The following is a 20612-nucleotide window of genomic DNA, read 5'->3' on the forward strand; positions in this document are numbered from 1 at the left end:
CGTATTACGTAATAATCATTGACGGGGTCGCAAAACCACGGTTTGCCTGTAGACAAGCTGCAGACTCTTTTCATCCGAGAAGTCTTTTCATCAATTTGAGGAACCTGTCCAGGATTTGGAATTTTTCCACTGACGTTTTAGTGGCTGTGCATACGTACGTAAAGTTGAAAAAAAATGTTAATTCGGCAAATATGTGAGGAACGTGTTAGTCATGGTGTTGTATGTGAAGGCCGCTTTAGGTAAAATACGTCAGGTATAGGTGCTAGGTAAGCGAGTTAAGTAAAGTGTATTAGGCAGGACTGGTTGTTTCACCGAGGCCCTTGTTGATTGTTTCGACGGCCGTAAAGAAGGCTATTGCAGACTGTCTCCTCGTTTTATGGATCATCATGAAGCCTTTGAAACAAGTAATTATGCGTATTCACATCTCAAAATTTGAACAAATTTCTGTTATGTTATCGAAGGAGATCTCATAATGGACGACCGAACTGAGATTTCACCGAGAAGACGCTCTCGTGGTCGTATTGGCTACTTATGTCGACTTATTGCATATTTGATCAGCTTAGATGTATTCTGTCACGGCTTTTTAGATTAAACGCTCTCAGTCCGTCTGTCTCGGGGTCGAGCTAGCCGTGAGTGAACATGACTCTAAGTAATTACTTCGCCTAACGCTATCAGTGGTTCACTCAGTATAGGTTGAATTTGCCCTTTTTGTGTCTTCCGTAAACTACCTGCAAATTTGACAGCGGATCCCGGGCAGAGATTGGCATAATGCTTCCACATGTACGCTACTTCCTATCAATAGGAAATGCTTGGATTCAAAAAGACAAGAAAGCGGGCTTTTACATGTTTTGCTTAGGCAAATGCATGCATACATACATACGTACGTACATACATACATACATACATACATACATACATACATACATACATACATACATACATACATATATACATACATACATACATACATACATACATACATACATACATGCAGACAGACATACTGTATGTGCATATGTATTATATATATATATATATATATATATATATATATATATATATATATATATATATATATATATATATATTTATCAATAAGCTCATCTACTTATGTAGGTATACCATATATATGCACATATACATATACTGTTGAAATGTAGTTCTTGTCTGTAGCACATTTAAAAAGACTTCCTGATTTTATTCTTGTTCTTATTTGTTTACATGTCGTTCACCCTTATTACTGTTTTGGACGATCAGTTTTTCAGAATGATTATTTCTTTATACTTTTTTTATACTTCGACGATGTGGTCTAAGTCCGCCACACTGACGAATCAAATTCCAAGTGAATGTAGTCACCCGTCTTTCCTATAAACGAGACAAGGATACCTCATATAAGCATGGCTAGCTCTCTTTATAATATGATTAATTGCTGACGGGTCGGCTTATACACCTCCGCGCAAGAGATATAATGCAGACAAGATATCCAGTACGAGTGGTGTATTTGCAGATGTATTATCATTATATATTATACATCATAAACACACATGTGATAATCCTATCAAGCGGCCAAATCTCATATACATGCATGCGCTGTTGCGTCGTGACTAGGGCCGCATGACGCGTGTTCTAGATTTGACTTGGAAACAGATTAAGATGTGCTGCCCCGTTCTTTAAATAAAAATCGTCAGATATTCACTCTATCAAACTTTAAAAAACGCTGATTATTTGCTATGGCGACGTTAATGACATAAATTTGGGGAAGAATGGCGGATATTATATCTGACAGCGAGATATTCACATGCAATAAGCTTGCCATGCTTTCGATATAAGATTTACCTGATAATAGAAATATAACGTATTATCGGAGGGGTTATATACAAACTAGGGAAGCCTAAAGTACACGACTGAGTAGAAATTATTGCAAGCTCCATTAGCAGTAACTCTGATATTTTTTCTGTTAGTTTTTATTTCGTGTGTTTAATACATGTTTTTGTTCTACTCCACAAGTCATGTCGAAATGCCAAGTGTCAAGGTAGTATGCGCCTCAAAAGTGAAAGACTTAAACTTTTGCTCAAATTTTCCTCGCGTAATCTTTCAACCATTCTCTTTCAAAATCAAAAATAAAAATTGGGGGTCAACGTGCAAATTATGGTACTAGAGAGACAAGTTACCTAGGATTCGCCGATATTGGAAATTCAAAATGTCCGCCATTCCTATGTTAACGCCATGTGAAAAATTAAAATTTTCGAAAAACTAAGGCGGTGAAATTCTTCTTTCATCAAGAGCTTTAAAATGAACCCCACAAGTGGTAGATCAGAAGATAATTGCTAAATTTTGAAAGCCCGAATTTCTGTCTTCGAAGGCGCGTTCTACCTCAAACTTGTCCGCACTTTATGAGTTTTGCCCTATTTTGTTGTTGACAACTGAATTTTTGTCCGGAATAAAATCCATTTTTCAATCATAAAATGGCGTGTTGTACACAATTTATTGTATTGGCAAGGGAAATGCTCCATATTGAAACACACTTCAGGGACGAGAATTAGAAAAATATACTTGTTTTCTGTGACAAAAATAATTAAACTATACCCAAAAGGTACTGCTGTCTGTAGTCACAGTAATGTCCCTTTATTTATATACAAAATGCCAAGGTTTGAGATGTGACTCAAAGGGGCTTCAACTGTCGAGCTTTTAATGTTTCTTTTCTCATGGTAACCCTATGCCCTTTTTCAGCTCGATTAAGGATCGTTGAGTGTCACATTCTATGTGAGTATACTTATTGCATGCAAAGCGTCACAAAATCACGAAATGGCCGAAAATAAATAAATTTTCAACTATGAGTTTCGGACGTTATGGTTCGGTGATAAGTATTTGTTGCCTGCCGGCGTTTTCTGCGTAGATTCGTGTCTAATTGGTCACGGCTCCCTTCTAGGTTTCAGCGAAGTTATTATTATATCTCTGACGTAAATTTTGCCGTCATGAAGAACAAGCGGTACACATGCGAAGGAACTGGACTGAGAAACTCTGTCGCATGTTCAACAAAATGTGCTGTCGGTTAACAGAATTATACTTCTGAATTTCATCACAAGTCGGAGTTTTTTTTTACGTGAAGTCGGAAGCAAAGCGACATATAGCCAAAGCCATGCGCCTTCAGATCAGCTTTCAATATGAACACACTTATTTCACACTGTAACTTATCTTATTCAAATTATAATACAAATTTGTATACGCATCGGGAAAAACATGAATGACGCATGCGTTCAGAAACAGTCCGCAATTCGTCTCATTTCATTTCCAGCGCCAAACAGCCTAAGAAATCCGTCTTGAATGAATGTTTCACATCGCCCAGCACTTGCGCTTTCAGATAGTGAATTGTGGGTAGCAGAGGTGATAGGAGCAATTATCTTTTCGTTTGGGCAAAGTAATTGCTTTCCGGGTCGAAAACGCGATACATGCCTTTTATTATGCCAACACTTTTTTCTCCCGTTTCGTTGGAATTAGCCTCTCCTGGGGGGATTTTACAGTCTCTTTTATTACTCCCTGTTTAATTTACACGTGTTAATGATCTGACTAAATATTTTAGCGCCCTTAACCTTGAACACAAAATGTTCGTGCAGCGATAACGAGCCATAAGAAATTCACCGGCTTTATCACGGAATCTCGTCTACCGCTCTAAAGATTGTACAGACGAAACACAGTTATCGCTGTAACCTTAGGGGGTTTTCGATGGAGATCAGCTCGCAGTGGATCATCCGATGTTCTTGTCCGTGGAGACTGTTTTCTTTGGCTTGGCTGTTTTAGCGCTGTCGATGGCGATGTGACTGTTATTGCCTGCAGGTCACGCCTTATCTCGGCAAAGCAACCTCAGTAGGATTAGGGAAGGTGTTTTGCGCTACACGCCCTCAGTGTATCGTCTTACCCAAAGTCTGTATGTAAACTCCGATAAAGGAAGATCTTTCACCGTGATAAAGGGTCGTAAATAATTAATGAGGCTCTCCGTTTTGCGAATCTCCTTGAAAGTATCCATTTTCCGTGGAAAATAATTTACCAACACTCCCTAAACACACTTAATTTCATGTCGTCTGGTAAAATCATTTTTTCGCAAATTTAGCATAATATAACTTGCACGATTGTTGCAGTCAGCTTTGTAACGTGACCGTCACTAATTCTCTGCTCCTAGAAAAAATCTACTTTTTATATAAACTTTCAAAGTAGTGCAATCTTGATAATTCATATTATCGATGATAATTGATATTGATCACGATGATCTAGTAGCGAGTCCTAGACTTAAAGATTCACGCATGTTGGTGCGCTCCGCGACCTCCAACCCTAGGGTCGGGGGATCTTGGAGCACCGTAGCTATTCAGTCAAATTAAATCATATAGAAAAATGCTAAATGGAAATATTTAACTCGCTTCTGTAATAGTTTTAGTATGTTTTACCTGAAGGACATGTCAGTGCCCGACTGTTTTGCGTGTTTTAGTTAAAAGGTTGGGGAACTTCATTCCGATGCCCAGCTCTGTGAAGCTTACCGTCGAATGTAAGCGGTCGTGTTTCAGATCACTGACCTCTACGAGCTTCTAGGCATATTCGCAAGAAAGTAATGCAGAGAACACATTTGCACAGCGACGCATTACGCTGTCTCTTTATCTGTGTGTGTTGGCCCTACGGCTTGGATCAAAATGAGAGAGGTGTTTTGACCGTGGCTCTCTCATTGGAAAATGGACAACAGTACGGGGTGGACCATTTGACATCCTGGGGTGTCTGAAAGATTTTTGAAAAAAAAGAGAGAAGATTGCAAGCTGTCCTTGAAAATAAATATCCAAATGAAAAAAAGATTGCCAGCAGACATGAAGAACAAAATAACGCAGTGACAGTTACTTTCTGTACTTTTCATTTGTAGTGCTTTGGGCGGCCTATTTTCATAACATCTTCGGTCACCACGTTTCAGAACATCTGATTTCATTTCATCAGTGCCCTGTTATGATTAATATTTTCACTGTCAACTTTGTTATTGTTTTACATGTACCTAGTTTTTAAATTTGATTCGTTAAGTAGTATTAATCATTTGTTTTCCAAATGAATAGCCATACCTAGAATTTGAACTCATGTGTCGCATAAACGTTTGAAACATAAGACATCTGAAATCCTAAGCACATCGGTAGCGCATATATATATATATATATATATATATATATATATATATATATATATATATATATATATATATATATATATATATATATATATATACAAGCTGCATATTGATTTCTTAGTATTGATAAAGAGTGTTGACAAAGTTTCCTTATCTGAGCTACAGTGTCGTATTTCCTACTGGGTAATGATTGGAAATTATTTTGTGTTTAATATAGTTTGAGTCTGCATGAAAAATGTGTTTTTAAGACTTAAAACCAGCATTGTTTTAATGTGTAATATTCAAAATTAAAATTTTGTATCAGGAGGGGGACATCAAAGGAATTTATTGGGGTTATATCATTGTATATATGTCAACCCTCTGTATGCATTGTGCAGTCTTTCTTGCCTTTAATGGGTTCGTGCCGCACGATACTACCTAGAATAAACTTAATCGCTGAACAGTGGTTGTGTTTTTTTTCACAGATTGGGCCCATGATGACTTCATGTTAGTTCTCAGTCAGTGATCTTGCTGCAGTACAGGTTGCTCTTATTCTCTTTCCATCTTTCAAGAATTCTGAAGCAGATGCTGTTTGGCTCATATGTCAACTTGGTGCGACTGTACATTTCTTTCCAAGTGGACTCTTTGTCATGTCATATAGAGAAACATCTGCCAGGTTCTAGGGGACTGTCCATGGATAGCGCACTATCAGCCAATTCAATTGCTTTGCATGTAGAAATGCGAGAAAAAAATCCCTTGCAAAATTGTCATTTTCTTGAAATTTTCACAAAAGGCGCAAAAGGCTTTGAATAAGAAGTCATTTTAAAAATTACACTTAAAAAGCGGTGTTAACGTGCTATATTTCAAGATAAAAAGCCAAGATTATTCCTTTCTAGGCAAAAGAATCTGCAAAAACATGCCGACTCAGCAGTTTTTCTCCGCGGTTTTTGATAAACATGTCATCATGTAGCTTCATCATCTGGTCAGCAACACTCATTTTTCCTCATACAATCTAACAGTAATTCGTAAAGGATTATTTTTCGAACTCTACACTGCAGAAAATATCAATGTTAAAGTCTTAATCAGCTCCCTACATGTTTGAAGGTTGTCATTTATTTTAATGCAGTAAAAAACTGCATAAAATCAAAGGGTATGGCATATTTCTACAACATGTGTCTCCAAAAGCAAGATTGAACACTAATTTCTCATCATATTTCTTGTCTACTCACTATACCCAACACAGCATGTAGAAAATATAAAAATGACGATATTCGCTACTTTTAGCCACGTGTTTTGCTGAAATTCTGAACAAATGACGAAAACGTAAACTTTGCTTAAATCATCGAAAATGACAACGAATGCCTGTTTGTAGTTGAAAATGCATAGGTTAGGGGCATTTTGGGGCCCCTTACTCGAAAAGGACGGGACTAGACCCCCTTATCTTTTTCTTTTTTATAATATAATTGATCAGAGCAAAACACACGTAAAATTTAGAAAAATGGAAATAATTCTAATTTTGAATAGACCCACCGTATTAAAAGAACAGGGAACATTAGCATTTAAGCGCGCATGCGTGCGCGAAATTTTAAAAAAAATTCTCTCACAGGGGAAGTGCAAAAAGTCGCCAGAATTGGCACAGTGGAGAAAAAAATAATGCCGAGTAAAGGAAGGAGAAAAATAATGCTCAAAAGTAAATTTGCCAGAACCACCCTCCCCCGCCCCCCGAATATCAAATGATCCATCCCTAGCCATGCAGATGGGGCTCGCTTGTATTAGTTTGCTCAAGCATGCATGGTCACTGTATCAATATTGTCAAAATTTGTGGTATCCCTGTTAAAAAGACTCTCAGCTCTCCAACCCATGTTTCATATTGTACAGTTGGCGTCATCACATCCGCAGATATAATTGCCTGCGTGCGCCGGCCAGCAGGTCAACCCAATCCACGAGCAATTTCAAGCTCTGAAATAGATCACGGATACGCTGTGTCTTGATCTATGATGCAATCAGCTTCCCTCTGTGCACGTAATGAAGACAGAATTTGACTTTTTACGTGAATAAAATGACAAGAGGGCCTGATAAGCCACAATAGTAGCAGTATTCTCGAGCAATGTGCATGTTTGGGATAAACCTACACTTCGGTGCTGTCGTCATATTCATGTACAACCAACTTCACACGTCTATATTCTCCGCTGACTTTGACAATATGACCTATTTCTTCGACTTTCATGCTTGGTTTGTTACAGTATTCATTCTATGATAGCGATTCCTTTTAGAATAAAGTGGTAGGTTGCTTTCTTAAAGAGACAATGGCTGAACCTTGTGATAATACTGAGCTTATGTTTGTTTCAGAAAATGATTGCATTTTCTTCCTCATTTCTCTATTGTATTTTTGAGAGTATACAAAATATAAGACTTGCATGATAACGTGTTGTGTACACTTTGCGATACTATTGTTTATAAACGAATCAAAGTAAGGACTAAACCTCACCCGTAAACGATATCACTACACACACACATACATTACGCGTTGACAACTTGTGCACTAGTTATTCGGCATGAACTTTGGAGTAGAAATAAGAAACTACAGCCGTAGACATTTCAAATATAATGGTGAAATAGATCCAAAGTCACAGTTAAGGGACTGGTCAGTTTCTTCGGTCGGGGGGTCACCCTGTTTTTGACTTTGGTGGTGGTGGGGGGGGGGGGGGGTCACCATGTTTTTGAAATGCCCAATAGGAGTCATTGTGTTTTTTAATTTCGACATGGCTCATACTTGCGAAAAATGCATAGTGCCAGTCACAAATTTCATCATTCAGTTGCATTTTTCGGCGCGCCATTCGGGTGCATAACTTTAATAATATAAGACATTTTTCAGAGCCATGCCCTAGTGCAAAACTTTAATATATCAGACATATATATATATATATATATATAATTATATATATATATATATATATATATATATATATATATATATATATATATATATATATATCTATATATACATATCTGACATACTTGTATGTTTAAAATTTTTCGGCGCGCCCTTCTGGCGCATTTCTTTACAATATCAAACAATATTTTTCAGCATTCCCTTCAGCTGCATGACTTTCATATATCAGATATGTATATATATTAGAGATATCTGGATGTTTAATATTTTTCGGTGCGCCCTTTGGGCTCAGTAAATTGATATATCAGAGATATTATGTCAGATATATCTTGATGTCTGTAAATTGAAAGTCTGTTTTGCAAAGTGTACTGATCATTATGAAATCTGCAGTTCATATAAAAAGCATGACAAGTTTCTGATACTTTTCTGTTTCCTCTATGAGAATTCAGTATTAGAAAGCAACATGCACTAATATTTCACAATCACATTCACAGCTCATTCAAAATACTGTATTCAACTTTAGAATTGACACTTTTAAGTTCCTGTCGTACAACTGACATGACAACAATTTCATTAAAACACAGAATGACTGAAAGTTTAAATTATATATATATATATATATATATTATATAGATATATATATATATATATATATATATATATATATATATATATATATACATACATACATACACTGAATTATCCATCTTTTGCTTACCTTTGTCGCGCGGGGAGGGGGGTCGCCCTGTTTCGAAAGCTGGAATGGGGGGGGGTTCAGCCTGTTTTCGAAAGTTGGAATAGGGGGGTCAGCCACTTTTTGACGTCGGCAAAAAATAATCTACCACCCCCCCCCTCCCGGCCAAAGAAACTGACCAGTCCCTAATGGAGCTTTGACACAAATATACATTTCTAGGTCTATTTCCGGAATTCGCTAAGGGTAATAACACATCGACGATTCTTGATCGTTCGAGTGCTTTGGTATAACAATTTAGTTCAATTATCAATTCCATTATAAAAGTGGAATGATAGCAGTGGCAGAGATCCGAACCACACTCACCCTTGAATGCAGCTTGTGGGTTTGAATTCAATCAAGAAATTACTAAAAATGTTCTACTATGGCTATATAGGCAGTTCTCCTGGTAGATAGAATTGTCCCCGAGGGTATCTGAAACCCATCTTTTGATTGGGTTTTGCGTGCGTTATATGCAAGCGTGTATGATTGTGAACTCCAGCTGCGTTGAGGGGTCACCGTCAAATTTGCAACAACACGGCTCGGTCATTGAACTGCCTTTTACGGAGGTGAGGATTTGTCCGAGCAGTTTTGATCGCCAACTTCTTTGCCGGGTGATTAGATACTACAGGTTTTTAGTCCCAATCCAATAAAACAGCGTTTACTGCCTGTTGGGCGACAGCGAACATGCAATACTCGCGTGGGAATTCGCATTTTTTTTATTTAGGTGGACACTGTAATTCTGATCGAATGAAAACAAAGTATCAAATGTATGTATCTTGTCTCAAGACTTTCACCTACTTTAGCAAGGTCACGAGCTCACACTTGACGCGTCGACGGGCACGCGTCGTATACTTGTTTGAAATTTGATTCCTGACACGCATTGCTTTGTTTTCCTTCAATTTATACGTGAGAAGTCTCACTAAGTGCTTCAGAGCAGCCTTAATAAATATCTCCTCCAGTATTGACAGGAATCGACAATCACTCTCAATTTTTCAACGTACCTGCCAGGAAGGAGACAGATTGCCCGGGCTTAGGTGTATCTTAAAATATTCAGTAATGAATGTTTGTGTTTGTTTCAAGCGCTCCGGATCCGTGAAGCCGCTCGCAATGGGGATTTTGCGAGTCTGCGCACCCACCTCCTCCGCTTCTTATAAAAAAATTGGACAAGGGATGGACCGGTAAATTTGGGAGCGAGTGATCGAAAATGTAAATAAATTGCAAAATTGCTAAACCTATCTTTGTAACCATGCTAAATGCTAAAACATATTTGCATAAAGGTCAACCAACAAAGCGAGGAAAATTAGAAAACAGATAGCATGCTTCTCGTGCTAAAATATTTGTCAAAGTTGGAACGCGAAAAAATAGCATCTTAACCCTCTCAATTTCTGTTAGTCCATACCTGAAGACATATGATTGACATGAGCGTACAAAAAGAGCCCATTGTTACCACATTTTGCATCCCATGTTACTTCATGGGTCTCGGACAGAGTATCTTCAGTTACTCGTCAACTCCCCTGTGGAGTATACTACGTGATTACAACCAAACGTGTCGCGATGAAGGCAAATGAGTGAAAACCTACAGCGCTAAGAAATTAAAAAAACCCCGACAATTTCAGGACGACTCCTTAACAATCCCATGAAGAAAAAGTCGTGACTGAACTGATAACATTGCAGAGAGAGAGAGAATCATCAAAACAGATAAAGGTTTTATTGAAAATTTCTAGGTAACAAGCAGGCGTTTGTAAATGAAGTACCGGCTGCTCTTTTGTGGAATAAAACCTTCGCGAGAACAAATCACATTAAATGTAAGGCGCTACAGTGTGATGAGCGTGTGAATACTGGTCTTGAAAGAGATAGAATTTATTTTTGGTGTATTTTTGGCCTTCTATTCGACAAGAATTCGTCTGATATGCTATATCAGTTCAGTTATTTTTTATTTTCACCGGAACTCAAAATTAAGTGTGAACAGAGTACACCAAATACGGAAAAGCTGAGCTCGGTAGCACGAGTAACTTGGGTAAAATACCCGGTATTGTTTGCAGAGAAGTTGATGTTAATTTCTGGGGATACTTAAGCGCTAACCTGCGTCATCGGTGACGTCAAGCGGCGGTAGATATTCAAGCCGAAAGGCGAGCTTTCTCTCCTTACAGTGTTAATGTAAATAACATAGCCTTGGACTGAATGGCGGGAGGCAGCGCAAGCGCCTTAAGCAAGCTGGGGACAGCTGCACTTTGAAAAATGTATAATTGTTCCGAAAATGGCAAATATACTGTTAGGATATTACTGTCTAGGGACATTCATTTGATTTAAAAGTTTAGCACGCTTAGTAAAATGAGCCAGTTGAGACTCTATAAGAAATCTGAGCGGTGCACGGCGCATACTTGTCCATATTTACCCAGGAATTGAAGGACCTCATCGTGAGTTATGACTGAGCCAGTCATTACTGTATAGACACAGGTGTTAGCATGTTATGGCCGATTATAGCAAGTCGATTTTTCAGTATTGTGATTAACTACCGTGCACTTTGCAAAAAAAAAATATCTATACTTACAAAGATGTTGAATTGCAGTGTATTTCGGGGATCAATAACTTACAACTAAAGTGTTTATCGACCCGATTCTGGATCGTACATTTCTTTGCAGAAGACTCCATATGGGTTTTATGTCGTCTGGACCATTCTAGTCAACAAAAATGTTAAAAATCAATGCACATATACAACAAATTACCCTTCTTCACAGAAACTGCCGTAACTATATATTAAATCGCTTTCCACTACCGGGAAGACTACACATTGCCTCTGAATGAGAGACAATTTGCCATTGTGCACACGTTTGACTAATCTTCGATCCTGAACTTGTCCTTGAAGCAAAGACACTCATCTTTCTATTTCAATTGACGAATATTGACCTTAACCGCTACTTTCTGGCCCATAATCGTCATGCTCATGCTTTTCATGATACATAAATAGACATAATTCTAAAATCTACTGACGTCGACGCTCGACATAGTCCCTGGCTTTGTCACAGCTATGTCTTGTATGTGACATGCATTTGGAAAGATCATCAACAAATCTATACACATCACGTTTAATAAACCTAAGCGAGTAAAGAGACACAGTCTGTCACTGTCTTTGAGCGTTTCGTTTCAAGTTCATCATACCCATCTAATATGCCAAGAGAAACGAGGGGATTGCGCATGCGTGTGTTAAAGCAAAGCGGACTGCCTGAACGCTTCAAATCCAATTGTTTCTCGCCTAAGTTGCACTGACATATCTTGATCTCTCTTGCGTATGTGTGCTTTCTGTCAGCCTATTTACATTACACGATTGAACCAACGACCAATGGCAGACCGCAACATCCAATTCTTCGGTCATGTTCAATTAGTGTCTAGCCCCGAGAAACAAATGCGGCCTGAATAGTCCTCCATCGGATTTTCGACGCAAATCTTCTCTTTTTGCTTTTTAGAATCACTGTTATGGTCTCTGGTAATGGACAGCCTCCGTGAAATAATTTGACTAAATCCCATTTTCTCTGCTTCGAAGCAAAATGGTCACGTGAGTCGATACTATTTAAGCCAGGTTGAAGGGGGGGGATTTATAGGTACGGTTACTGAGAGTTTGAGACACATTTTACAGTACATTTACGAGGAATACCACCCACGACCTTCTTCTGTGCTCTTGTGTACCTTGCAACACAAATTGTCGTGTAAACAGAAGATGTAGGTACGACTTAATGACCACTTCAAAGAACCTGATAAAGTGCAGATATTTTTGACAAATAAAGGACGCCGTGTTACTACACTCTTGCTGAGCCATATATCATCCTTTGCGTATTACTAGTATTCTTCAGTATTCTCCCATAAAAATTAAAAAAAAAAGTCGTTTCGGATGTAAATCGACTGTAAGGTTCCACCTTGTGCATTATTTTCATTATTCTACCTCAAAACAAATTTCAAGCAGAGAAAAAGAAAAAATAATAGGTTCTTCAGAGAACCAAGAAATAGGACAGTGTAAAATACATCTAACAGCCAAAACCAATTTTGTAATAATGTTGATCGTTGTGCTTATGCTGATTAACAGTGTCATCACAAAAATCAATGTTTCTTTTTCCTATGTCGAGCAAAATCTCATTATAATTTTCCCGTCTACTTTTGTGTTCTTGTGGCATTCCCTGAGCTGTGATTATTGCGACCTCCTACCGTTGATAGGAAAATCGAACAACCTCGTCGCACATCCTGTTTGTCCATGTAACACATTAGCCGACCTTTGTGATAGCGCTTGACCCAAAAACATGAAACCATAATACGGGAGTCTATTGGGCAGACTATTAACAATTTCCTCCAAAATCAAGCCATGTTTGTACATTTATATATGTTTAATAATTTATGTAGATGTACTTTGCTCTAAGCTGGAGGTAAAAAGTGGATGTGTGTACAAAAACATTAATTTTTTTGATTTAATCGAAAATGTTGATTCACTATACATGGTATTATACGAGAAAAGTATTATTTTTTCCAATATAAAGCAACATCGGTGCATTTATAAGCGTTTGATAATTTATATAAATGTACCTGGTCCGAAAAGGGTGGTTACAAGTGTATATTTGTACAAGCAATTTGATTTTGGTGTGTCAACGAAATGTTGAGCCATTATACAAGGTTATCTATGCGAAAACCATGAATATGTATTTCAAATACAAAACTAGCTAAATCGGTGCTTTCATAAATGTTTGACAATTGATATAAATGTGCGTGATTAGAATAGGATGTTTTAAAGTGCAGATGTGAACAACAAAATATGATATTTGAATTTCACCTAAAATATACAAGGGTAATCTAGAGGTTGACTTGTAAACATTTTACACGACAAAACTTGCTATATCTGTGCATTTATATGTAACATGCTGTTCAATATTGACTTTATGCTGTAATAATTTTCTTGACAAACAGTAATACTATAATGCTACTGTCTCTTTCAATTTTGAATAGCCAATTGCCTGAAGTAGTTGATGAAATTATCTATTGTGAAATATGATCTCTTTTCATCGAATTATGCATAAAGTGATTATTTGTAAGGTTTAAAAAGTAATCTTTGAAAGTTCAAAGGTCAAATATGAAAATATACGTCATTTGAAGATGTTATTGATATGGACTGCAACACGCAGGGTTTCAGTGTTTTGTCTTTGCGCATGAAAATTTGCTAAGGTCACTTGTTTTCTTGCAAACACTTTAGAAGGGTCATTACTTTGCGCGCAGTGTGGTTTTGAAAAACATCGCTCCCCGTAATTGCTATCAAGCCCCTTAAGTGGACAAAGTCGCTCTTTATTTAGCTTTTTCATGAATTTTGTTTGATATGAAAAGTACTTTGTGTTGTTTGAAATCTTAAAACATGCTGAAATACTGGTCAACTGTGCACAACCTCAACAATGCTTGCACCAGATAAGGTTAAACATCCAGTTAAACATTTTACAGTAGTACCAAAAATCAAGTTCAAATCTCAAGTGTACAAGTCGCACTGCATGGCTGAGCATACACTGTCATAAAGTTTGAATGTTATGCAAGATATGTAATGAAATCTTAATTGGTGGTGCCTTGTATAAATACGGACAGCAGCTTTCTCTTACATTGTGGCAATGTTTATTTGTCACAGGAAAGCAAGTTGGAACGGGAAAAATCCATTTGTGTCAAGAGGTCACATCAACGAAACCATCATTCTGTTTGCATTAAACAGAGGGGTAATTTTTGACACTTTGTAGTTATGTAAGTCGTCCTTTTGTACACTGAGGGACTTAATGAAAGTATTATAATTTTCCTTGATATCACAAAAAGGTAAAAGAGAGAGACTTTGTCCTTTTAATGCCGACTAACACTTTTCTTGCCCTTGTGTCAATTCCAGTCCCGCCAATTGCTCTCATCGCGAGCGTGTCGTCTGCTGTCCTTCTGGTTTGTTTACTTGTGATGTGCGCCCTCTGGAGGATGAAGATAGTCAGGAGAATGAAATTGTTCAACTTTCGGGAGTCCGAAGAGAAAAGACGACTAAGAAGTGCCTTTGGATACAACACACCCATTGATGACTGCGCCAGGTATTTTATAACAAATTTTACAATGTTTCGTGTTCATCATTGATATGTCTTTGTCAGACGGACTTTTAAACCTCAACGTCGATTCACGGATTCGGCGATCAGAAACTGTGATCTACCGATGATGAACGAATGAATGAATTCAAAGCTAAATTTATAACGGATATTCACAGTTGCACAAGGTTCGACACGACAAATAGAGGCGAAGTCCAAACAAACAAACAAACGAACAAAACAAATCATCAACCCGCGAAAATACCCTTGAAAACTCATATCTTTACTCTGGTAATCACATTTGACTGATATTTGCCAAATTTAGGCGAACATTTATTGCCGTGCAATTTTCCGCATTCAGGTTGCCCATCCGCCACCGGGAATACACTTTCACGGCCATAATCCTTTGAATTTGAACCATTGACTCCCTTATGTTCATTGCTGCAATGTAAAGTACATTAAAGATTTGAAATTTTACAGATATTTCAGCCAACCAATGTTATATTTTTAGGTTGGATGTTATGTTTATATTTTGTTGGTTTTGGACTTCTCGCCGATTTGTAGTATCAAACCTTCCGTTCTTTTAAGCTACCACCGAGGTTCGGCCTCCGGCTCACGTCACACGCAATATCTTCGATAAAATGTCCGTCCAGGCAACGCTGGAAACATCTGTGTGATATTTACCTAAGCAAAATGTTAAACAGTAGAAGTTAGCATCGTTGGGTATTTCCAATAACTCTATGACCAGAGATGCCAACTATGGTCAGACTCTCACATGAAAGTCTGGAGTTATAGTCTACCGAGACGACCATGAAACACAAGGCATGCTAGCATTGCCACTCTGGCTATGTTTCTCTGTGCACTGGGTAAGATATCTTAGGATTTGGTCAGCTTGTTCCAATCCACTGTCAGCAATGCGAGCAATTAAATAGTTTTGTCTCTGTGAACTGGCCATGTGCCCTTCATTTTCGGTCTTTCGGTCAGAGAGAGAGAGAGAGAGAGAGAGAGAGAGAGGGGGGGGGGGGGAGAGAGAGAGGTATGTGTTTCTAGCTTGTTCCAATCCACTGTCAGCAATGCGAGCAATTAAATAGTTTTGTCTCTGTGAACTGGCCATGTGCCCTTCATTTTCGGTCTTTCGGTCAGAGAGAGAGAGAGAGAGAGAGAGAGAGAGAGAGAGAGAGAGAGAGGGGGGGGGAGAGAGAGAGGTGTTTCTACCTTAACATTTTTGGCCTATATGTAGCATGTTAGAGCTCTACTGTCATGTTTCAAGTTAGATTTCGTAGGAACCTTAATTGCGAAATCACTCCGAACCACCCCAAGGTATCATCATGGTCATTGATACTCATTATTGAGTCATTTTGCCCATAGAAATGGTAAGTATATAGTAGTCGTCCGTGTGCTTTCCGATCCTGTCATTACAAGCGCCTGAATTTGTTCTAGGGTTGAATTCGTCGACTGTAAATCCCCCCCGAGGCTAATAAGTATAACCGATCGCAAGCTGTGAGTATCATCGGTACCTTTAGACAAATATAGTTAAAAATAAACAGCAAGTGGGCGTTATTATGCCAACAGAGATAATATTTTTCTATCGCGTCCTTAGCATTTTCGTGTCAGACGATGATTGATCCTAAAATAGCAATCGTTCGGGCGGGATTATCAATTCTACTCAACCACGACTAAGTCATGAGTAAGGTAAAAGTGTCATCACGAATACAGTTGACAAATCACCGACCTGTTGATTTTAGTTCATCAATCGCAGGGCACAAACAGCGAGAGCTTCAGTGAGCTGGCTGACACTGTCAAGCTAAAACTCCGGCCGGTAGATATGTCATCACCATCACCGAGGCAGAAAGCCGATCGTATCGACGAAGGCGGGAATAATTGCAGAACAGACAGCAAAAGTGATAGTGAACTTTTTGAAAAATCAGTACAGTGTGAACTTTCAACGTTTATTTTTCTCTTTACAACGAGTGGTTTACCCCCTTAATGACTATTCCTCGTGTCGTTAGAAATGCTACTTTAGAGTGTCATGGAGCGACTATCAGCAATCAAGCGTACGCTCCCTCAAGACTTTACCACTTTATTAGTTCCAGTCAACACGCTCCTCTTTAGGAAGTCCGATTACGATTAGAGCAGTGAGAGTGAAAGATGGCGCGTGTCCGTCGTGGGGTGAAGTCATTTTCAAGAACATCACTCGTGCCGTTTATCTGAGATCAAAATTAATCTCTCGCTCTAGCCTATACCTATAAACAGAAACTGCTGTAGCTAATCTTGCTAGTTAAACTTTCTTAAGATGTCTGATGAAAGGGCTTTTCCTTATGCATCAAGCCTGCCAAGTAAGGTTTCAGAGAAACTATAAAAATCATAAGCATGCACAGTACGAATTCTGAAGAACGGACGTAAATATAGTACCCGGATGTACCTCACAGATCGCATACGCAATATTATTGACTTTCTTAGTTTAAGGATACTTTATTATGAGTATCATGTGTATCGTTTTCTCGTGAAAACCATTATTTGTGTAGGGTAGTTTTCGATCTGCGAGTAGAATTACATAGCCAAATGGCGCCTTTTTTTGGTCAAGCATTTTTCGTCAGATACTTGCCTTACGTGCCGCACGCCTGCATCGATAACGACGCAAGATATTGAGAATTATGTCAAGAACGACGCACAAACACCTGAGTATTAATCGGTTTACCTTCGCAATTAGAATTCAAAGGAAGAAAGAAACAATTCGAAGTCTGACAGGGTATAGAATCGAGAATCGTAAATCGGAAAGTTGATACAGTGACAACCAGAGGCGAGAAGAATAGATAATTATGATAGCATAACTAGTATAGATATTTATCAACAATCGGCATTAAAGTAAAATTATAATAAGAACATTGAAAACCATGAATAAGAGTTTTGTTTCTGTAATTATACAGGAGGGACCGTTCCATGTCACAGACGGGCTTAACTCAGTATTTGACGACCGGTGAGGTACCGAGGTCTCTGACGTCCGAATCCATCGAGTCTGCGGCGTCTGCCGATGATGGCGCTGTCCAGCCCAAGCACCACAGCATTGGGAGACGCCACTCCATGACTGCCTTTCAGTTCCATCACAGTTTAATTGGAGAGATCGAACCCAGCCTCTATAAGTAAGTCAATTTGACTCTAAAATGCCAAATGATGCGGAGATGCTGTATGAATCGTTCTCAAATGACGTTCAAGCAGACATGTTTCCAGAACTTCTTCGTTGCTTCAAGCACGTATCAGATTACCTCAAACATGATTGAGCTAATTTGTGTCATTTGGAGAGCATCCGTGCCATTAATTTGAACGTAAAATTTCAAAAAGTCGTAACCTTCCTACCGTATATACTTAGAATCGGGTCGTAATATCTTGATTACTGTGTGCAGTGACAGCAACGTTATTTATGGTGCATGAAACGCAAGCAGACCAAGGCATTTTGATTTTATCTGTTCAACGTATAGAATAAATCAACATTGTACCGGCATTGCAGTTCGTTGTAATCACGTATACCCATTGATGCTTACTATATAAGCGTTACTCATAATAATAAGTACTAAATACTTCTTGACTCACTTAAGATTACCATAGTAAATTTTTAAATTTTCTTTGCTCTTTGAAGAATACATACATATATATATATATATATATATATATATATATATATATATATATATATATATATAACAGAAATTACTTCAAGTACAAAGTAATAATATCCGTTACTTAAGTTTCATGCATCCTGCAATCATCAGACAGAAGTGAAAGGATTTTAGCAACACTCTCATTTATACATGTATATGTATTGGACGTACCATTGTATTTGTAGATGGTGTTAAGCATTGACAATGTGAAGCTTTTGTATTTATTTTGTATGTAAGTGTGTATGTGTATGTGTGTATGTATTATGTATATATCTATGTGTGTATTTCACTGCAACAAAGGGATTTCCAATCGTATAGCCTGACATTTAAACCAGTTCACTCCAACTAACATAACGTCTATTTACAAAACTGAATTGCTGGGTTTTGCAAAACGTGCGAAAGAGCCATAGAGAACCATAACCACGGCGCGTGGTAGTACTTTTGTCGGGCATTGCAAGGAATACTCCACAGGTGTATTACTTGTATTTATTTAAAACTGTGTAACTTTGGATGTAATTTGTCATTATTTCTATCGAAAAACTACCGTTTATTACTCTACTGCAAAGAATTTGTTGAAATATTTTGTGTCCAATTTGTCAGCACAGTCTGTGTTGTGTCAAATGTTATTGTCGACGGCTGACCTTTAGTGAGCACTGGAATATATTTGTCAACAATAACATCGCATATTGTAAACAATGCGTTTGCGATTCCAACAATTTCTTGTCTCGGGGGTAAGGATGAATAAAATGTCCTTGTTTTCTAGACTAAAATACCGAAAATGATATCAAACAATCAGTTTCGCTTTGCAGACGTCGTTGCTTTGATGGACCAAAGTAAGGAATTCTGTGGTGACAGTTCTATCAATCACGCCATTGATTGTGATTCACGCAATAGTATCACGAGTTGTCAAATCACGTGTGACATGATCTCCCGGGTGACGGTTGCTCGTATACCTGCAGATCGGGCGTGGGCGTTCGGACAGCCAGCTGTTATCCCATTTCCGGGGGTAGGTATGCGTTTCGCTCAAGGGGATCAACTCGACAGGTGCAGGTATAACGTTTCTAAGTAAGATCTTTCCTCTTCAGAGCAGACAGATCACATATATGTAAATCCGTCTTGAAATAGACCCCGCCGAGTGAGCAATGTATGTCACAAAAAAATCACATTATTTAGGTTTTACCGATTCACAAACTCAGCCGACTCGCTGATCAGAAAATATATGCTACATCACGGAAAAAAGAGTTTAATTCTCAGAATGAAAACTGGTATAGTCGCGTAGGCATCTTAAATCTTTAGATGCTGTATTTTTCCCACCTAAATTTTAGTGCAACATTTTACCAGTTTTTATGAATTTTTCTTGAATTGTTTTAATAATTTTGGAGCAAAGGGATACAACTTTTTATTCGCTACAATTTCTTATCAAAATTCTAGGGGAAAGCTGAAAAGAAATGGTCTTGATCTGAAAAAAATTGTCAGCTTTATATATTACGGACGCAACAAAAGTTGACTTGGCACTCAAAGGGTTAAAGCGATGGACCATTTCTTTTGAATCATCAGTATTTCTTAGTTTCCTTTAGATTGGGATTGAAGTCCGTATTTATCATGTTATTGGTCTCGAGGAATATTTTTGCCGACTAGGGATTTATCTGTTGCTCGACACCAAGTAATAAAATACGGATTCAGTGATGGATATCAATCATGCAGTATCAAGTTACCGCCATTTACTAGATTAAGACAAGCGGGATGGCGAGTGTGCTATTGACTAATGCAGGTGTGTTAGTCGTTCTTCTGTCTCAGCAAAAGCGGCGAAAACCGCTCTTCTTTCTCGACAAACACCGTTCCATCTGTCTGGTTCTGGGAGCTTAATACACTTGAGATTCATAAGATGGAGCGAAATCGCAGTCTGCCAGCGGAAGAGATTCCTCATTGTAACGTGGCCATGTTGGTTTCCAAGGCAACTTAGGATGAAAAAGCAACACTTGAGGTCTTATCGAAAGTTCGAGCAGTGTCCAGTAGTTGGTAAATCAGTCATCAGCAGATCCTGTTTGTAACTGCGAGGAGTTGAGTAGTTGCTAGTGGCCCTACAGCTTCCAGATGGTCCCGGAAACGGGTGGGTGAATGTAGGGCC

The 20612-nt window shown here is 38.3% G+C and overlaps 1 protein-coding gene across 1 annotated transcript in view; it reads left to right on the top strand.

Moving 5' to 3' along the window:
- The window catches only part of LOC139122892 (synaptotagmin-15-like), a 57090-nt gene that overhangs the window by 20803 nt on the left and 15675 nt on the right, over window positions 1–20612 (top strand). The window contains exons 2-3 of the mRNA XM_070688735.1: window positions 14651–14837; window positions 17756–17968. Of these exons, the coding sequence (XP_070544836.1) occupies window positions 14651–14837; window positions 17756–17968 (400 nt within the window). The remainder of the gene's footprint in view (window positions 1–14650; window positions 14838–17755; window positions 17969–20612) is intronic.

Source organism: Ptychodera flava, chromosome 22 (genome assembly GCF_041260155.1).
Source record: "Ptychodera flava strain L36383 chromosome 22, AS_Pfla_20210202, whole genome shotgun sequence".
Taxonomy (NCBI): domain Eukaryota; kingdom Metazoa; phylum Hemichordata; class Enteropneusta; family Ptychoderidae; genus Ptychodera; species Ptychodera flava.